At 43.0% G+C, this 18,766-nt stretch overlaps 1 protein-coding gene across 1 annotated transcript in view; it reads right to left on the bottom strand.

Moving 5' to 3' along the window:
* The window catches only part of gigyf1a (GRB10 interacting GYF protein 1a), a 50,852-nt gene extending 35,696 nt beyond the window's left edge, over positions 1-15,156 (bottom strand). Inside the window, exons 1-3 of the mRNA XM_056300376.1 lie at positions 14,894-15,156; positions 14,702-14,765; positions 378-507 (exon numbers count right to left, since the gene is read on the bottom strand). Coding sequence (XP_056156351.1) covers positions 378-507; positions 14,702-14,736 — 165 coding nt within the window. The 5' untranslated portion in view covers positions 14,737-14,765; positions 14,894-15,156. The remainder of the gene's footprint in view (positions 1-377; positions 508-14,701; positions 14,766-14,893) is intronic.
* Positions 15,157-18,766: the final 3,610 nt, after the last annotated feature.

Here is an 18,766-nt window from a genome sequence, read left to right as displayed (position 1 = left end):
GAGGTTTTGGTAGGTTTAGGTTTTGAAGTGTTCAACTAATCAAAATGTAGGACTCTGGAGGTCATCCACAAGGAATCTGCTTCCTGGTTCTTTTCTTAAAAATATTAGAAGCAAAATGCATTTTGCAGTGTTGTTGCTTTTGCAGTGTTATTTAATTTGCAGTTTATTTAGCAGCGTTAATTAGGTTCAAAACCATGTCTGATGAATTTAATCAGACCTAGATAATAAACTACCTTGTTAAGAGATGTTTTGAGTGGCTTCCTTGAGCATTGCTGCAATAAACAAAATTGCTATGATAAACCTGACATCTCTCTTGAAAGCCCTGTGAACTCCAATCAAACATTATGAGAGAGGACAACTGTTTAACTTCCTCTCACCTTGTTGTCTTTGATATAAAGTGCTAACATCTCCTCTCGGCCGTAGCGGTACTCGGCCAGCTTGTACTTTGGCATGGCGGGGGAAGGAGGGGGGGACGTCACACTCCCCCCACTGGACAGTGCACGAAGCCTGGGGGAGGGAAGAGCACAAATGTATCGCAGCGTGAGGAAAATTTTAATGCGCAACAATGCGCACTTTAATGCGCAACAATGTCATTTACTGACCTCATTAAAAACACATGACCTGTAACTTAATTCTTCAGCGACACAACGACACATATTGACATCCTGTTCTGGAGATCTGAATCATAAGTGAAACACAGGCTTTCAGGAACCCTCCCAATTTTTTCTTTACAGGCAATGACATTGTAAACAGTTTCTAATATGAAAACTGTAATTGTAAAACACACGTTAAACAATATACTCTCGAAACAAAGGCAGCAGTGGAGTGAACATGTGTCAGTGGGGGAACCCAATGCTACGATTACAAACTGGGCCTTTAAAAGTACATTTTTATGTCCTTTTTTCTGCCCACTGAAGTGAGATTTAATGTAATTTGAAAGAATCTCTGATGTTAATAGCCTGGGGTGAGTTCCCTTCACGACAGAGCACTGTATCCAACAAATGTTGAGGGCTATTTTATAACACTGTTAGAATTCCTTTTTTATCTGGCCTTGAAATTCATCCTGCACCCCAACATTAATAATTTTTAAAAAAAATAGCTAAATGTTCTGACATGAATCAACTATCCTTCCACGTGGGTCCCTTTGAACACTCTTGGCCGAACAAAGATGACATATTATGCTTTTTAATCTCAAGATTTCATTTTAAATACTTGCCTCATTTATTCAACTAACTCAAAAATGTAAATGTAACATCACACACACCCATTTCTTCCATTATTTATAAATTCAAAATTTCAAGTATAGCTGATATCCCCCGTTCCCCAATTTACCAGCTGAAACAACTTTAGATAGGATTCTCCACATCAAGTGTACAATGGGACGCCCAGGTAGCGTGGGAAGGGTGGGGTAATTGGCGGGTACAATTGGGGAGAAAAATCCACAAAAATAAATAAACAAACAAATGTGCACAGCAGAGGAGTAATCAAAGTGATATATAATATATTATTGACTTTGCATTCCCCCTCTCCATTATTAGATCCCAGTGGGAAGATGATTTGGCATCTGAAATAACAGATCACACCTGGCAGTCCATTCTTCAAATGGTACATTCTTCCTCAATTTGTGCTAGGCATGGGCTCCTACAATTCAAGGTTGTACACCATCTTCATCTATCCGAGGAAAAGTTGGCTAAGATTTATCCAGGGGCGGATGCCTTAGGCAACAGATGCAAGACAGTAACAGGATTCCTCATTCATACTTTTTGGACTTGTCCATAACTTCATAATTATTGGACATCTATATTTGATACATCTCAGAGCTTTTTGGAGTTACATTTACCCCTTCACCTTTGACTGCAATTTTCAGAGTAGCACCAGAGGACACGCTCCTTCCCAGACATTATTACACATTCCCAGACATTGTGTGTCTGACGTTCTTCTGTAAGAAGTCGGGTTGTTGTGAAGCGTCTAGTGTGTTGGTGTAGTGTTCTGTGCCTGTCACGTCTCACTCTGAACCTTCACCGCTGGCTAGCAGAAATGTGAAGAGGAGAGTCGAGCACGCAAGTCTCTCCCTGCCAGTACGTAGCCTCTCCACCAGCAAGCCCTATGTAGTGCCTCCTCGTGGCGACACATGGTAACTGGGTACACCTTGGACCCTGGCAGAACTGCAAGGGACTCAGAGGAGGTCTGGCTCCTAGACATGCGGTACGCAGGCCCACCAGTGTGTGGATATTCCCTGATGCCCACAAACCAGTCCCCAGCTATGGGTTAAATAGTGCCACTGCCTAGTGGATACCTTGGGAGAGGAATAGGCTACAGGAGTAAACCCCTACAGAAACTCAACATCTACATTGCTGTTGTTTTTTGTTTATCTTGCCCTCTTGTATCTGTTTAAGTCAGAGTACTGCTGGCGTCGTGTGTGGCTGACACTTCTCCCTCTCGTAGCCCCCCCCTTCCCATCCACCCCTGTATGTGTGTTATGTTTATCTGTTCTCTTGTTTCACTGCCGTTTATTGCAAAGCGACTTTGAATGTTAGAAAAGCGCTATATAAGATTGACCTATTATTATTACTAGAATGCAATTGCTTTTGCTTCCTTTAATTGCTAGACGCCTTATACTTATTAAGTGGAAGCAGGAGGCCTCTCCCACATGTCCAGTAGACTGGAGAACTTTTACACATGGAGAAAATAAAAGTTTACGTTAGGTGGCTCTACAGGTAAATGTCATAAGATATGGTAACCATCTCAGACATACGCTATATGGACTAAAGTATTGGGACAAACCTCTTAATCATTGAATTTAGGTGTTTCATTCAGACCCATTGTCATAGGTGTATAAAGTCAAGCAGCTAGCCATGCAGTCTGCATTTACAAACATTTGTGAAAGAATGGGTTGTTCTGAAGAGCTCAGTGAATTCAAGTGTGGTACTGTCATAGGATGCCACCTTTGCAATAAGTCAGTTCATGAAATTTCTTCCCTGCTAAATATTCCACAGTCAACAACTATAAGTGGTATTATTGAAAAGTGGAAGTGTTTAGGAACAACAGCAACTCTGTCATGAAGTAGCAGACCACGTAAGGTCACACAGAGGGGTCAACGAGTGCTGAGGTGCAAAGTGCGTAAAAGTCGCCAACCCTCTGTTGACTCAATAACTGCAGAGTTCCAAACTTCCTCTGACATTAACATCGGCACAAAAACTGTGCGCCGGGAGCTTCATAGAATGGGCTTCCATAGCCGAGCAGCTGCATGCAAGCCTTACATCACCAAGCACAATGCCAAGCGTCGGATGGAGGGGTGTAAAGCATGCTGCCACTGGACTCTGGAGCAGTGGAAACGTGTTCTGTGGAGTGACGAATCACGCTTCTCTGTCTGGCAGTCTGATGGACGAGTCTGGGTTTGGTGGATGCCAGGAGAACGTTACCTGCCTGACTGCATTGTGCCAACTGTAAAGTTTGGTGGAGGAGGGATAATTTCCCTTAGTTCCAGTGAAGGGAAATGTTAATGCTTCAGCACACCAAGACATTTTGGACAATTCTATGCTTCCAACTTTGTGGGAACAGTTTACGGAGGGCCCTTTTTTGTTCCAGCATGACTGTGCCCCAGTGCACAAAGCAAGGTCCATTACAACATGGTTGGGTGAGTTTGGTGTGGAAGAACTTGATTGGCCCGCACACAGCCCTGACCTCAACCTCAACTAACACCTTTGGGATGAACTAGAATGGAGACTGTGAGCCACGTTTTCTCGTCCAACATCGGTGCCTGACCTCACAAATGCTCTTCTGGACGAATGGGCAAAAATTCCCACAGACACTTGTGGAAAGCCTTCCCAGAACAGTGGAAGCTGTTATAGTTTCAAAGGGGGGACCAACTCCATATTAATGCCTATGGATTTAGAATGGGATGGCATAAAAGCTCCTGTAGGTGTAATGGCCAGGTGTCCCAATACTTTTGTCCATATAGTGTATATGAAAACGCTAAAACTGTGTACGCTTCCATAACTGATTTTATTTAATCAAATTACAATGTCGATTAGCTATAGACAACTGTGACTAATATATAAATATATATATATTTTTGTATGTGTATTGATATTTACATTTTGATCTACTTTGTCATTTGTCTATGTACATTTAATTTTTTTTATTTTATTTGTTATTTTAGTTCTGTTGTGTAAAATCTGTTTTTTTGGTTAGGCGGGTATAAAAATTAACAACATGTAAACTTTTGTTTTGTATGTTGTTGAAAGAAAGGACAATAATAATAATTGAAAAAAAAAAAAAAAAAGATTTCATTTTAAAATACCATCAAGAGTGGGTCGGCTTCCAAGGCCCTGGTATTTAACAATAGGTCTATTCACATCCCGGCACACAGTGTGACACGTTGACTCCAAACCCCACATCAAAACCATATGTAACTCTAAGGGGGGATGGGGGTGTGAGAGGTAATGTGGGAGGGGAAAAAAAAGCACAAGAAAGTAGAAAAGAGTATAAAGACAAAGGCAAAAATCAAGAAACGGAAAAAACACTGGCGAGTAGGCAGGGGTTCATCCCGTGTCAAAGGTTTTGATTAAAAAAAATTAAAATGTTATTACCTTTAAATCAGCAAACCACTGTTAGTTTTCCCAGCCTCACAATGCAATCCCACAAATTTTACTTTGTGGTCTGGCAAAGCTAACATTTGTGTTAAAGGTGTTATAAATGGGTGTAAACCAAAAATCTTTTGCAGGTGATTGGCTCAGCCTTTACTCAGGCAGAGCTGCAAACCTTCATGACATAGAATCAGATCACCACATTTACAAAAACGCTTAGTCTGCCGATAGTGAATGCCACTACCGTCAGTCCATGAGCTAGTTACTACATCTGAGAAAGGCCTTCAATGTGTTTTTTAATCATTTTTCAATAAGGTAATGAATTCCAATTCTGATAAAAACTAATTCTACAGCAGCACCGCTGCAAACCTCCCCTAGCACAGCCATTGTTGTCGTACTCAAAATAAAGCACTGCTCATTGTCGCTGTCGTCATCATCACCTAAACCACACACCCCCGAATAGTTTGCTGACTGGTCTGGCTTCCAGTTGCCAGACTACCAGACTATATCTCATGTCGCGATAAACTGAACTCACAAAATGTAGGTTGGCTTCACAAGGCTAAAGTTATACGCATTTAGTGTGTGTATATGTGTGCGTCGCACGATCTGATATCGCATGTTGGTGTTGTTCCCACGACATCATAATGTTGCTCGTGGACCATCATTGCAACAGACCAATCGATACCCATTGTAAAAAATGGTGGCTGTGAGGCTCATCCAGGTACAAGCTCAGTTGCGGTGTCTCTCACTTTTACTGTTGTCATTCATACGGAAATCAATATGTATACACTAATAATACTATTAAACATTTGGGAGAAATCGTATGGATTATTTAGCCCACAACATCTTTCCATCCCTGGTGAATTAAGGACTAACGTTGGGCCTGGGCATATACTGCGAACACGTAGGAATACTGGACAACAATGTACCGGCACAATCACCGGGTTCCGAAAGCGACCCTACTGACCAACCTTGCCGGTTTTACTACTCTCCAACGTTAGATCGCTCAGGAATAGAATGGACGAACTCCTACTTTTGATCAAAACTAACTGGAATTACAAGAAATGCTCTGCCATCTGCCTTACCGAGACCTGGCTGACTCAACACACCCCTGATGCGGCTGTAACACCCCCACGTTTTACTATCCAACAAGCTGACAGGTCAGTTAAACTGTCTTTTCAAATCTAAAGACGGAGGTATATGTTTTATGATTAATGAACGCTGGTGTACCAACCCCACCATAGTAGAACAGTCCTGCTCCCCAGACCTCAAGTTCCTCACTATTACGTGGAGGCCCTTCTACCTCCCAAGGGATTGCGCATCCATTGTGCTAACTGGCATTTATATCCCACCGCAAGCTAATGATATGTGGTGTGCTAGTTCACTACCACCCGTGAACTAGCACACCACATATCCGATAAAGAACACACTCAAGACTCCACCATAATAGTACTGGGTGACTTCAACCACTGCAATTTGTCCAACGAACTCCCTAACTATATGCAACAGGTAACATTGTCCAACAAGAGAAGATAAAATACTGGACCACACCACTGCTATACAACAATCACATCAGTTTACCATGCCTTCCCAAGAGACCCGCTGGGAAAGTCCAACCAAGCAATGCTGTTCCGTGTCCCAGTGTATAAACAAAAACTCAAAACTGTTACAAAGCCCCACACCGTAAAATACGGTCCACAGAGGCCATTGAAACTTACAGGTTGTTTTGAATCCACTGTTTGGGACAACTTCAGACACGTAATATAACTTCCTCGATGAGTACACAGACATAGTGACATCATACATCGAGTTTTATGTGGACCAATGTATCCCGACCAAAACCGTGATGTCTTACAATAATAACCCTGGTTCTCAAAAGAACAAGCTGCGCTACACAGGAAAAATAATTCTGCCTTTAACAGTGGAGACAGGGAGAAATAGAAATCTGCCAAATATGAACTGCGCTCTGCAATGAGGAAGGCCAAGTCTGACTACACAAAAACACTGGAACAACTCACTACAAATAACCCCAGAGCAGTCTGGAAAAGCCTGAAGGAGATTACAAACTACAGAAAGGGGCCCACTTCACCTCCAGATGAAGACCCTAGTCTCCCCGACAGGCTCAATGATTTTTATGCACGGTTTGAGGATGTACATACCCCAAGCACTCATGCCCCCTCTCCCTCACCCCTCCTTTTTCCATCCAGGAGGCTGAGGTGAGGCTTTTCAAAAAACAAAATTAAAAGGAAAGTAGTAGGGCCAGGTCAGCTCTCCCCTGCTATTCTTAGCCACTGTGCAGTTCAACTGGCCCCAGTGTTCACTGACATTTTAAACACCTCCGTATGCAGTCCCATAGTGTTTAAATGTTGTTGTTTTTTTTAAATCTACCATCATCCCAGTCCCCAAGTAAGCCAAAACAACATGCCTCAATGACTTCAGGTGAGTTGCCCTCACTTCCACGGCTATGAAAGTGTTTGAAAGTGTCGTCTTTTCCTACCTCAAACACTGTATTTCCCCACTGATGGATCCATATTAGTTTGCTTATCGGGTTAATAGATCCATTCATGATGCTTATAAACCTGGCTCTTCACTTCACTCTGCAACACCTGGAATCCACCAACACCTATGCCTGCATCCTGTTTAAAGACTTTAGCTCGGCTTTCAACACCATTAATCCTCTCACACTCTTCACCAGGATTATAAACATGAACATCGACCCAGCTCTGTGTTACTGGATACTGGACTTTATTAGAAAAAGAATTAAATCTGTCAAGGTTAACAATGCTACATCACATCCTCTGACCCTCAGTACTGGTGCACCACAAGGCTGTGTGCTATCTCCTCTGTTTTTCTCCATCTACACCAACAAGTTTACATCTTACCACAGCTCAGTCAAAATATTAAAGTATGCAGATGACACTATTATTATTGAAATTATCAATAACAATGATGAGACTCAGGACTGCCAAGACATGAATTGGGCTGTATATTGGTGCAGCAACAATAACCTCTTACTCATTACTTCAAAACAATGGAAATAGCTGTTGACCTCAGGAAGCGGACAAATATCCAAGTCCCGGTTCATATCTCTGACCAACCCATAACCCTGACAGACTCCTTCAAATTACTATGCACCTACATCAGTAACACTCTGAAATGGAATATCAACACCAACCCCATCATCAAAAAGGCTCAGCAAAGACTGTACTTCTTCAGGAAACTGAAAATGTATCATTCCAAAAAACACCTGTTGGTCCACTTCTATAAAGCCATCATAGAGAGCACCTTCCCATCATCTCTCACAGTCTGGTGTGGGAGCTCAGACAGTCACACCAAGAGGAACCAGAGCAGATTGTTACTCAAGCTTCCAACATATTTTGTTGAGCCCTTCCCCCACAGACTCACTATATACAAGCACACCTTCAACCGGGCAGCTAAAATAACCAGTGACCCTTCCCACCCAGCCTACCACTTCTTCCAGCTTCTCCTCCCTGGAAGGCGCTACAGATCCATATTAACCAAAACCACTCAATTCAAAAAACAGCTTCTTTCCTACAGCAGTCAGAACACTTAACATCCCTTCTGATACAAGATCCCATATACTGACCGAATGCAATGTATGCACTGGACTGAACTCAGAATGGACTTGTTTGCACTGGTACATCAACCATTGTACTCTCTGCCTGTTGGGCTACTTGATATTTTTGGGAACTGAACACACATAGATTATATATATATATATTCACTGTACATATTCTCACATTCCTGTTTCCTTTTTGTGTGTGTTGTTGTCATGGTTTATGGTGCTGCTTGTTTTTCCACCCTTTTTTGCACTGGAACTGAGCTACCATGTAAAAAAAAAAAAATACCACCAATGTTGTGTGGCAATAATAAAGTATCTAATCTTATCATGTTCTTATGATGGATGCCGCGCCTTTGTGACATGGGGGAAAAAAGACCAGAAAAATACCAAAGCTGGCCTAAAATAACCTCAACCTAACCTTAACAGATAGCGCACCTCCGCTAACCTACAACAGTCTTTTTCCCCCAAAGTCGCAAAGGCACGACAGCACAAAAACATGATTGGTCGGTTGCAATTATGGTCCTGGAGCAATATTAACTATGTTGAAGGAACACCAACTACACGGCGATATCAGATACACCATCCGCTGCTAATTTTGCAAACTACTGGACCTGTAAGCCTAAAATTTTTTGTGCAATTATGTGTGATGAAGAACATCTTGTGGTTGCGTTGATTCAAAAAAAAAAAAAAAAGATTTTTCTCGCTATCACCACTCCCTCTCTTCATTCACACTCTAGCTCGCGCGACCAATGCTGCTTTCTGTACTGCCCAATCTAAGTCAACTGTGCACACGCGAAACTCACATCTATGATTGAGTTGGATCAGGCAGCAACAGTGTCAAAACAAATACATTATGCTTTCGGGTATGAGTCTTGAAAGTAAACGAGAAGTCCATCGTATTTCACAAGCCAGCAAATCATTCACTGCTGATCTTGGCACAGTGGAACACTGGATGAACCAAAAATAAATCGCCTTGGCATCCAGGTACCGTAGCAGTCTATTCTGTTGCCTACCAACATGGGGACTGCCAGTCTGAATCACCATATTACCTCTAGCTTGGTCGGGCGTCCCTACAAACACAACTGGCCATGTCTGAAGGTGAGAAGCCGGATTGAGTACGTGTCCTGGTCGCCACACTAGTGCCTCCTCTGGTCAGTCGGGGCACCTGTTCGGGGGGGGTGGGTAGCATGATCCTCCCACACACTACATCCCCCCGGCGAAACGCCTCACTGTCAGGTGAAAAGGAGCGGCTGGCAACTCCACATGTATCTGAGCAGGCATGTGGTAGTCTGCAGCCCTCCCCAGATCAGCAGAGGGGGTGGAGCAGCTATCGGGACAGTAATTGGGGAGAAAATAATAATAATAATTCGCCTTATTCACCTCGTCGCCACATGGAAGTGCCATAGTCTCCAATGTTAAAGCGCCGCTATAAAAATACAATTTCAAGAGTAGGATTAATTACAATCCTAGCTGGAAGTAATCTCAGTAGCTACAATAAAACATTTCCCATGGCTGAGCCGTTTTCTTACCATTGTTTTATGAATAAAAGTCAATCAGCAGAGCAGCCACTCACCTTGATTAATTTTATATCATGAAAACCGCGATGGCTACACACATTTGAAGTCTTTTCTTACTGTAGTTTTATTGCTTTAGAATGAACGAAAGTCAACCAGCAGAGCAGCTATTCGCCCTCATTATTCTATATCATGAAAACTGTGACGGTTAAACATATTTGCAGACTTTTAATAAGGGCTCTGAAATTATGATAGCTCGATCTCTTGTTAGTTCATGTCAGACTTGGTCGCTTTCGAGCTAGGGTCCACAAAGGAGACTGTACATCCACAGAGTGACAGGCAAAACGTTTTTATTAGGTAGATTTTTTAGCTTGAGTGCTGCATGTTAAAAACTTTTTTTCCCCATATTTCCCGTTCAATCGACTTGGGCACTGTGCAAAAGTCTTATAGCGGCAGCAAAAACACTAGTTTTTCTGTCCGTGTGTGCGTGTATTTTCCTTCTCCCGGTAGGCAAAAAAAAAAGAAAAAGGGGGTGGTTTGTCGCCAAGTTCTAACACTGGAGAAGGGGAGATACATACACTTGGTGGGGACCTGCACACCACTTACTGCACTCCTCTAGTTTATCATGATTTTAGGGTCCAGTGCTGTCAGACACTAAAAATGGCAAAAACTTTATACAAGTTAACAGGTTTACAGAGACACACTGGTGGAAATACAAGGCAACTGTGACAACTATCAGTGACTGGAGACAACATAGCAAAGCTAACAGCGGTTAGAGGACAATTTACAATACAAGACAATTAGTTGTACCCCTTCGTACTATGATGGGTGATGGTACATCAATGGTGGGGGTAATATGGTGGGGAGGGGGATGGGCATAATGTGAAAAAGAGGGTCCACAGAGGCAGAGCCACTGCAGATGTGTAAAGAGAGGAATATTCTTCTGAGCTGGCACTGCACCAAGAATGCACACAGCAGTCACATACCATCAGAGATGAAGCGTTACCAAAGCAGAGGCTACGCCTCCCGTTAATCTCTACACAAATATTTTACCGAGGACAACGACAAGCAGGGGTAGAGAAAGCTGGCGGAACTGACATTCCCAGCATTTTGACCATAACAGGTCATTAAAAGTGAGCAAAACCTTCAAAAGTTGGACAATATCAATGTATATATCAGCTAAACATTTTTGCCTTAAACTCAAGACTGCACTCAAGGGTGATTATTGGTCATTAAAACATCGGTATTACCATTTATAGATAGCTGTATCAAGCTCGTGTTTTAAAGGGCCTGCCCATAGGTTGAGTTTAGTTAAGCCCTGCTCTGTAAGTTTTTGAAATGATGCATTGGTTGTGTGTGTTCTGATTCAGTGCATACGTCAGAGGTATTCGTTTATGTTCGCTTTACATCCACGAATGTAAGTGAATCCAAGCCCCCTTTCGGAAGGAATGTAAACTTGTATTCACTACTCGGCAGCCAAAAACTCTCACTATACATTTCTTTTCAACCGGACGATCCGGTTTTCAAATTATTTCTCCAGGCTCAGACAGTCAGAGAAATCAAACATGCCCAACTGTCGGTCATTTTTTTTATATATCCAAAACCAACCACAATGAATATGCTGCCCAATTAAAAGCAAGAATCAGTAATAGAACTTTCTGCTCAATAAGCTATCATTTGCCAGGAGCAAATTATAGCTTATTGAAGGTCACTGATTGACACACATTACCAACATTGATTTCTCCGATCATGGATAGTAACTGGGGGGAAAAAAACACAATCACATTGTGAATATCCAATACATGTGCATTTGAGGGCATATGGTGTTTGAACACATTGTGGCAGAAATTAGAACGACCATTTCCTTTGCAATTATGTATTATATTTTCTAAAAGTGGTGGTTTTCGGTAATATTTGGAATAGGTTCTACTTATTGGAAGTCCTTAGTAAATTAAATATCTGTAATTGTGAGCCTAGAAGTTATGACATCGATATACACTCACAAACAAGCAAGTGCCCCATCCAACTACCCAACCTGAGCCCCCCCCCCCACACACACACACGCACATAATTAAAACCAGAATTCATGTAAATTACGCATATGCACAGGAAATAATGCATAGGTTAGCATGAGTTCCTTCAAATGTAGACCACACTATCATCGTTTAGCCTTGGACTTCGATTCTCCATTTCATTACTAGACCCAAAGTAGAAAGATGATAGAAAAGCATGAATTGACCAGAACCCTGTTGATCCCCATTTTTTCCCAACAGTTTATGTAACTTTATGCTCAGAGAGTAAAGTAAGCATTTCTCACACTAAATAATCACTAGTTTGTTTGCACAGCTTCACGTAATCACCACAAAATTTCCAGGGCTCTCAATAATTAAATTCTAAATGCTGCTGGCACAGCAACCAACCAACAGAATATATAATTTGTTTTGATATACTTTATTAATCCTTCAAATGGGAAATTCTTTCATCACTCTTTTGCTGGTGTGCAGGTCTGACCCCTTGGAGAGGAGGTAGGGGTAAAATACCAGGTTTGTGGATATATCTGACAGCTCTGACAACATACGGCTAATCAAGCCTGGCCCCCCTACCCAGAGGATTACCTTGTCACTGGTTCTGAGTTTGCTAGGATAAAGTCTTCATTACACTAGAAACCTGTGGCAGTGAGGATTTGTCAAAGACCTGACAACAGTGTCCCTGAAAGTTCATCAAGCTCAATTTTAAGGTCTGCGGTGTAGAATTAAAATGAATAAATAACCATATTTTCTATTGAATACATGTTTTGAGATGCTACAAGATAAATACATCCATTAGTAATCCATTATACCCAATATTTTCATGTGTTTTTTGCCCCTTTCAAGACTTGCAAGATGGCCAAAAATGGTAATTTGCATTTACTGAAATCTTGTTGGTACACAAAAAGTGATGCATTTTACCAATCATAGAAACATAAATCCTCCATGGAAATTTTTCTTAGGAATACCACACAAATGTAAAAAACACTGAGCAGCTTCAGACAATGTTATCCGAATGCAAGAAACAATAGCAAACAAGCTCCACAACCTCGGCCCTCAGAAGAAACTAGGCGAAAAAAGTGATATGGGGAGGACTAAAACAAGAAATGTTGGTGCTGCCTTCACAAAATGGAGGCACGCAAAGCAGCATCACGATATGTGAACTGTTGCAGAGCTGGCTGCTTATTAACTGAATAAGTACAATATTAATTATGTTTCCGATTGTGGTCAATATTGGCTAAGTGCATATTTATGGTAACCACTGCAGTGTTATTAGCACCTTAATGGCGTGGCAGTGGCTCAGGAGGTAGGACGATCATTCAGCAATTGGATAGTTGCTGGTTCAATGCCACCCCCTCCTCACCTTGTGTTGAAGTGTCCTTGAGCAAGACAGAACCCCTAACTGCTCCCAACAAACATGTAGACATCTTGCATAGCGGCCTCTGCCATCCTATGCGTTATGTGAATGGTTGAATGTGAGGCATTACTTATGAAGTGCTTTGAGAGCTCTGATGAGGAGGAAAGTGATATACAAAGAGTCCATTTACCATCATTATCCCTGTAAAGCTGGCAAAGTAGATAGATTTTTTCCCCCGATTGTATCAGGCCAATTACCCCACTCTTCCAAGCCGTCCAGATCACTGCTTCACCCCCTCTGCCGAGCCGGGGAGGGCTGCAGACGACCACATGCCACCTCTGATACATGTGGAGTCGCCAGCCGCTTCTTTTCACCTGATAGCAAGGAGTTTCACCAGGGGGACGCAGCGCGTGGGAGGATCACGCTATTCCCCTCAGTTCCCCCTCCCCTCCGAACAGGCACCCCAACTGAAGAGGAGGTGCTAGTGCAGCGACCAGGACACATACCCACATCCGGCTTCCCACCTGCAGACATGGCTAACTGTGTCTGTCGGGACGCCCGACCAAGCCAGAGGTAACACAGGGATTCGAACCAGCGATCCCCGTGTTGGTAGGCAAAGGAATAGACCACCACGCCACCCGGACACACAAGTAGATAGATTTTTTTACAATCTAGAGCAACGATATGGCTAAATTGTTAGTCTGGCAATGTTTGTAGTGTCTTTGTTTTATCAATAAATTATGTATTAATTTTGGGTAGGGGCACACACATCTGTTTTCTAGCAGCTCAGTTCTACAAACATCACTTATAGCTCAGGATAAAAAGTCATACACTATTTGCTTACTTGTATTGATATTTAATGGGCCACTACTGCGCAAATATTTAGCCTGGATACTTCCTAATTTGTTAAAAATTTCAAATTTAATTTGATTTCAAATTCACCTACTTCTTTCCAATTGTAATAAGCTTGCAGTTATAAGACTATTTCAGAATTCAATTTTGATATGATAGTACCAAAATGTGTGATAAAAATAATTATAAGGCAAACGTTCACTGGCTTCACAGAACTATGTTTTTCCAAAAACATCGTTATTTCGGTTGTCATCCATATTGATCTACTGGGCTGATCTTCCAACTACTTTTTCACACCGCTACTGTTTATAATCTGACAGGCAGTGGTGAAGGATTTATGGGAAATGTGGTCAAACTGTGGTGCAGTTAACACTCGCAACAACAGAAATCACAACAGAGAATAAAAATCTCATTGCGACACTTAAGTGATGGTGAGAATTTAGTTAGATGGTAAAAAAAGTATCAAGGGAAAAAACACCTCTAGACATTAGAAAACAGGTCTGGGTGATTGTGCTGATTTTGAAGATGTAGATATTGTCATTTAAGAAAAATGCTTTCACCAGTGTTATTTGAGACCATGAAAGTGTCAATATGAATGATATAATTTAGACATTTTAAACATTCATTTGGACCTACAAGCAACTTGGTAATACATCTGCTGTATTAAGCACTACAAATATAATAAAATACTGCCCTTTAGAAGTGATGTTATATTCAATAAGGCACGAGGAGGGTGTTGTAAAAAAACAAAACAAAAAACAATAATTTTAGAAAGTTACCATTCTGGGCCGAAGTTAAGAGTCTCAGCAGTCATATTCCTCACGTCCACACAGAACTGAGTATCTGGAGAGAAAATTACAAGTTTGAGATTTAAAATTAGCTGCAAAAGAAATACTAATTAAACAATTAAATGTGGTGGTACAGATAAATGCTCTCCAGTCAAACACAATCGCACAGGCCATTTCTCTTACCCTGTCCAGATGATCGGATCAGGCTGGACTGGGCTGGACCAGGCTCGGGTTGGCTGGCTTTAGTTAGGCTTAGGTGACTAGAAGGCTGAGTGGTGCTTTAGCTGTGGTCACAGAGCTCCCCAAACACACAGACACAAGGAGAATAGCTGCCAGTTTCAGGTGCTTGAGGAATACCTGTTTTTTTTGTTGTTTTTTTTGTTTTTGTTTTTTACAGGTTAAATACAAGGTAAGGAAGGGGATTGACAATAATTTGGAGAATGGAAGCTCCTGCTACTCACAGCCAAACAGGATGAAAAGAAAAAGAAATAACTAAAAAAAAAAACAACTTGAAATTGAATGATGGAACAAAGTAAAACACTCGGTAGAGATAACGATTCTTTTTCGACAACAGCAGTATCACATGGAAGTTAAAAATATGAACTGATTCATCAAAAAAGATAGCGCAGGAACGAAATAACAGCCAAAACAATGAAACAGGCTGCTGGAACAGCTGCCAAGAGCAGATGCGACTCTCCCTCCACCTCTCTTTTCTCTCCCTCTCTCTGTGCCTTGTTCTCTTGCTCCAACTGAAATGTGGATCAACGGAGACCTTCTAGGTAACTCCTTTATTTCCTGTCTTCCTCCTTTTGCACCACTGGGAAGAAAGGGAAAGTGTGAGAGACTGGATCAGAGAATGGGGGTATTTAAACCTACAGAATGAAAGAACAATGTTAGCAGTGTGCACTTATATTAACTGTCAGCGACAATTTCACTCACAACCTGGCAGCCTGCCCTGTGTCTTGATAGCCGAGGCAACAATTTGGTTCTCGTGTTGACTTTACGTATATCAGGCCCTTGTCCTTTGGAAATTTGATTCAGGTTTTTGAAATGCTTAACTGTTATTTCAGACATTAACCTACATTTGTAATTAACAGATGAAAATCTGATCGTCGACAGCAGCAACTTGCTAATTTCAATGGGATTTCAGCTTAATTCCAAGTTTTACTTATCTCCAGCCTGTCAACACTGAAATCTTTGTTTATTTTTAGTTTAATTTCTCATGCTGAACTGTTAATACTGTAATGTTACACTATTAATTTTTTGGTTTCACTTAATTTGTCATGTCATATTCTTCAGCTCTTTTTTTTTAGGTTGAACTGGTGCCTAAGCATTTCACTGCCAGCACCGCCTGACACACTGCATTGTTGTGAATTTGACAAATATAAATAACTTGCCATGACTTGACCTTGACTGACAGCTGGGCAGAAATCAGGCCCATTCAATGTAAAGTCAACCCAAAGATAGCAGAGCTTAAAGACGGACCATTTCAATGACTAACAACTTCTCTTTACCACGACTGAGTCTATAAGATGTGGCTTTCTACGAGGGACGAGATATATAAATTGCCAAACGCAACATCGTGTGGATTTTATCTGCAAGTCAGCTCGTATTTTGTTTTGGCCATGATGCCTTCTTTGCTCGTTAAGCCACAACACGTAAAGCGACGCGGTTTCGGGGCAATGCGCGTAATTAGCTGTTTAACAGCGGGAGGAAACCAAAGTGTGGCCATTTCACTTTGAGCAAAAGTAGCCCGCGTTATTTGATCAAGAATTAGGGGGCTTTCATTTCGAGTCCCGGAATAAAAATAAACACATGGGTCCCGTGTGCCTCAGACTGACCTATTTCAGAAACTGATCTGGTTTTAAAGCAATTCGCCCCAAACATTAAGGCAGGAAATAACGTCCTGCACTCGACATCAGAAGGAGTAAAGTCGGGTCATGATATAGCAGGGCAAATTACCTGCAGGAACTCTCGCTGGGAAAATGCGTATCCGTTTGAAACGTTTACCAAGCTCTCTCCACTGTAAACAGGGGCACTGTCACGCTTGGTCTTCCGCAAATGTCCGTGATGCAAAACGAGCCCATCTGTTAATTAACGGTTGTGCTCCGATCGACTTTTCCCCCGCAACGAGCAACGCCGAACCGCCGGGCCGTGAAGGTGGCTAGCGCGGAGTCCGGTATGCTAGTCCGCTCGTTAGCCTAACAAGCTAACACCAGCGGCGATGCTGCGCGACGCTAGCTGCTCATTCTGCAAACCAACAACAACGCAACAAAAAAGGTGGTGGTGGTGGGGTGGGGGTCACTTCGCGACGACACCGAGGAACGAGCGAACGATACGAGGCTTTACGGCGAAACACTGGGCCCGCTATATCGCCTTTCAGTTGCATAACACCCGTCCGCGCTAAACGCTAGCTTAAGTACGCGGCCGTCGTGTAGAGGGCCTCGGCGGGTTTAGATGGCACCAGATGGGATATGGCGGAGGGGGGCGGAGCGGCCGGAATGTCGGAACGTGGGAATCAATCGCCCCCCCCGGCCTGCACAACCGGAGTGCGGGCGCACGGCCGCCCCTCTCCCGCGGCGCGCCGTCTGAAGTTAACGGGCTCGCAAAACGACGAAACTTGGGGGGGGGGGGACACGCCGAGGACTGCGACCCGGTGGAAACGCGTTGACGGCGCTGAATGAATCCAATGCGTTCGGGCACGTCCGACCTGTTAAATCTCGGACGCTAGCTAGTCGGCTAACCTTAGCAGGCGAGCTAAAACAGAGATGGGGCTTACCTTCTCTCTTCAACACTCCGCACGGTGGGTTTCACGGCTACCTTATCTCACGCATTGGTCTCTCGAGTCGCTGTAAACGTTCTGGTTCGACAGAATCGTACTTCGGGGGAAGTCGTGCGCTATGTTTGTTTTATTTTTTATTGTATTTCTACCTCTCTCTCTCTCTCTCTCGCCTCCAACGGTCGATGCTGCGTATCAGTGTCTAGTCTGCTGGCTCCTCTTGTTGTTTGTGTTTGGGGAAACATGGCCGTCCGTGTGCGGACCACGTGATCTCGCACTGACAAGCCGCTGGCCAATGCTGTCGCGAGGCAAACACGCCCCTATTTACCAGCTCACGCAGCGCACAAAATGATTTTTTCTTCTTTAAATCAAATCTCGTAAGATTTCATTTTGTTATTGGTTCGTAGGCAGATGGTTTGGACCACGATTGGGGATTATGCGAGAGCCTGCTTTAAGACTGACGAGGTCTCCAAGAGGAGCCATGAAACGTTTGTCTTGTCATTAAACGTTGTGTCCAGATGAACCGACCCAACTTTTGGTGACTTCCCTTTGACTCTTTCTGGCACCCTTCTGTCGCAAATAACTCCTGACACTCTTCTCCACCCCCCCCCCCACACACACACACACACACACTCTCTCCGCACTCCCTGCTCCTTTGAACAGTTGACCCCAAGTATTTAAACTCGTCCACCTTCATCACCTCAACCCCTTGCATCCTCACCATTCTCCACCATATGTATTCTGTCTTGCTCTTACTGACTTTCATTCATCTTCTCTCCAGTGCATACCTCCACCTCCCCAGGCTCCCCTCGTCCTGCTCCCCACTCTTGCTACAGATCACAATCACCATTTTTGCGGGGCATGTGTGCTGATAACATTCATCAGTACACCTTCAGTTTCCAGCTTCATGCTCATCCCTCCGTCCGACACTCTCTTCACCTCCAACACACTCTTGACATACTCTTCCTTCAGAATTACCCCTACCCCATTTCTCCTTCCATCCGCACAATGGTAGAAGAGTTTTGAACCCACCTCCGATGCCCCTGGCCTTACTATCCAGTTGCACTTGATTCAACTCCTTTGGATAACCATGACCTGGATGGATGAGAACATTCACAGACATCCTGGCCTTACTCCCCTTCCATCGGGTCTCTCGCACACACAGTAGATCTACCTTCCTTTTCTCCGTCATAACAGCCAGCTCTCTCCCTTTACCAGTCATAGTGCCAACATTCAAAGTTTACATCGCCAGCAACAACGATTTCTCCAGACATTTA

Source organism: Lampris incognitus, chromosome 20 (genome assembly GCF_029633865.1).
Source record: "Lampris incognitus isolate fLamInc1 chromosome 20, fLamInc1.hap2, whole genome shotgun sequence".
Taxonomy (NCBI): domain Eukaryota; kingdom Metazoa; phylum Chordata; class Actinopteri; order Lampriformes; family Lampridae; genus Lampris; species Lampris incognitus.
The sequence above is the reverse complement of the archived record's forward strand: the minus strand, read 5'-3'. Positions and strand labels throughout refer to the sequence as shown.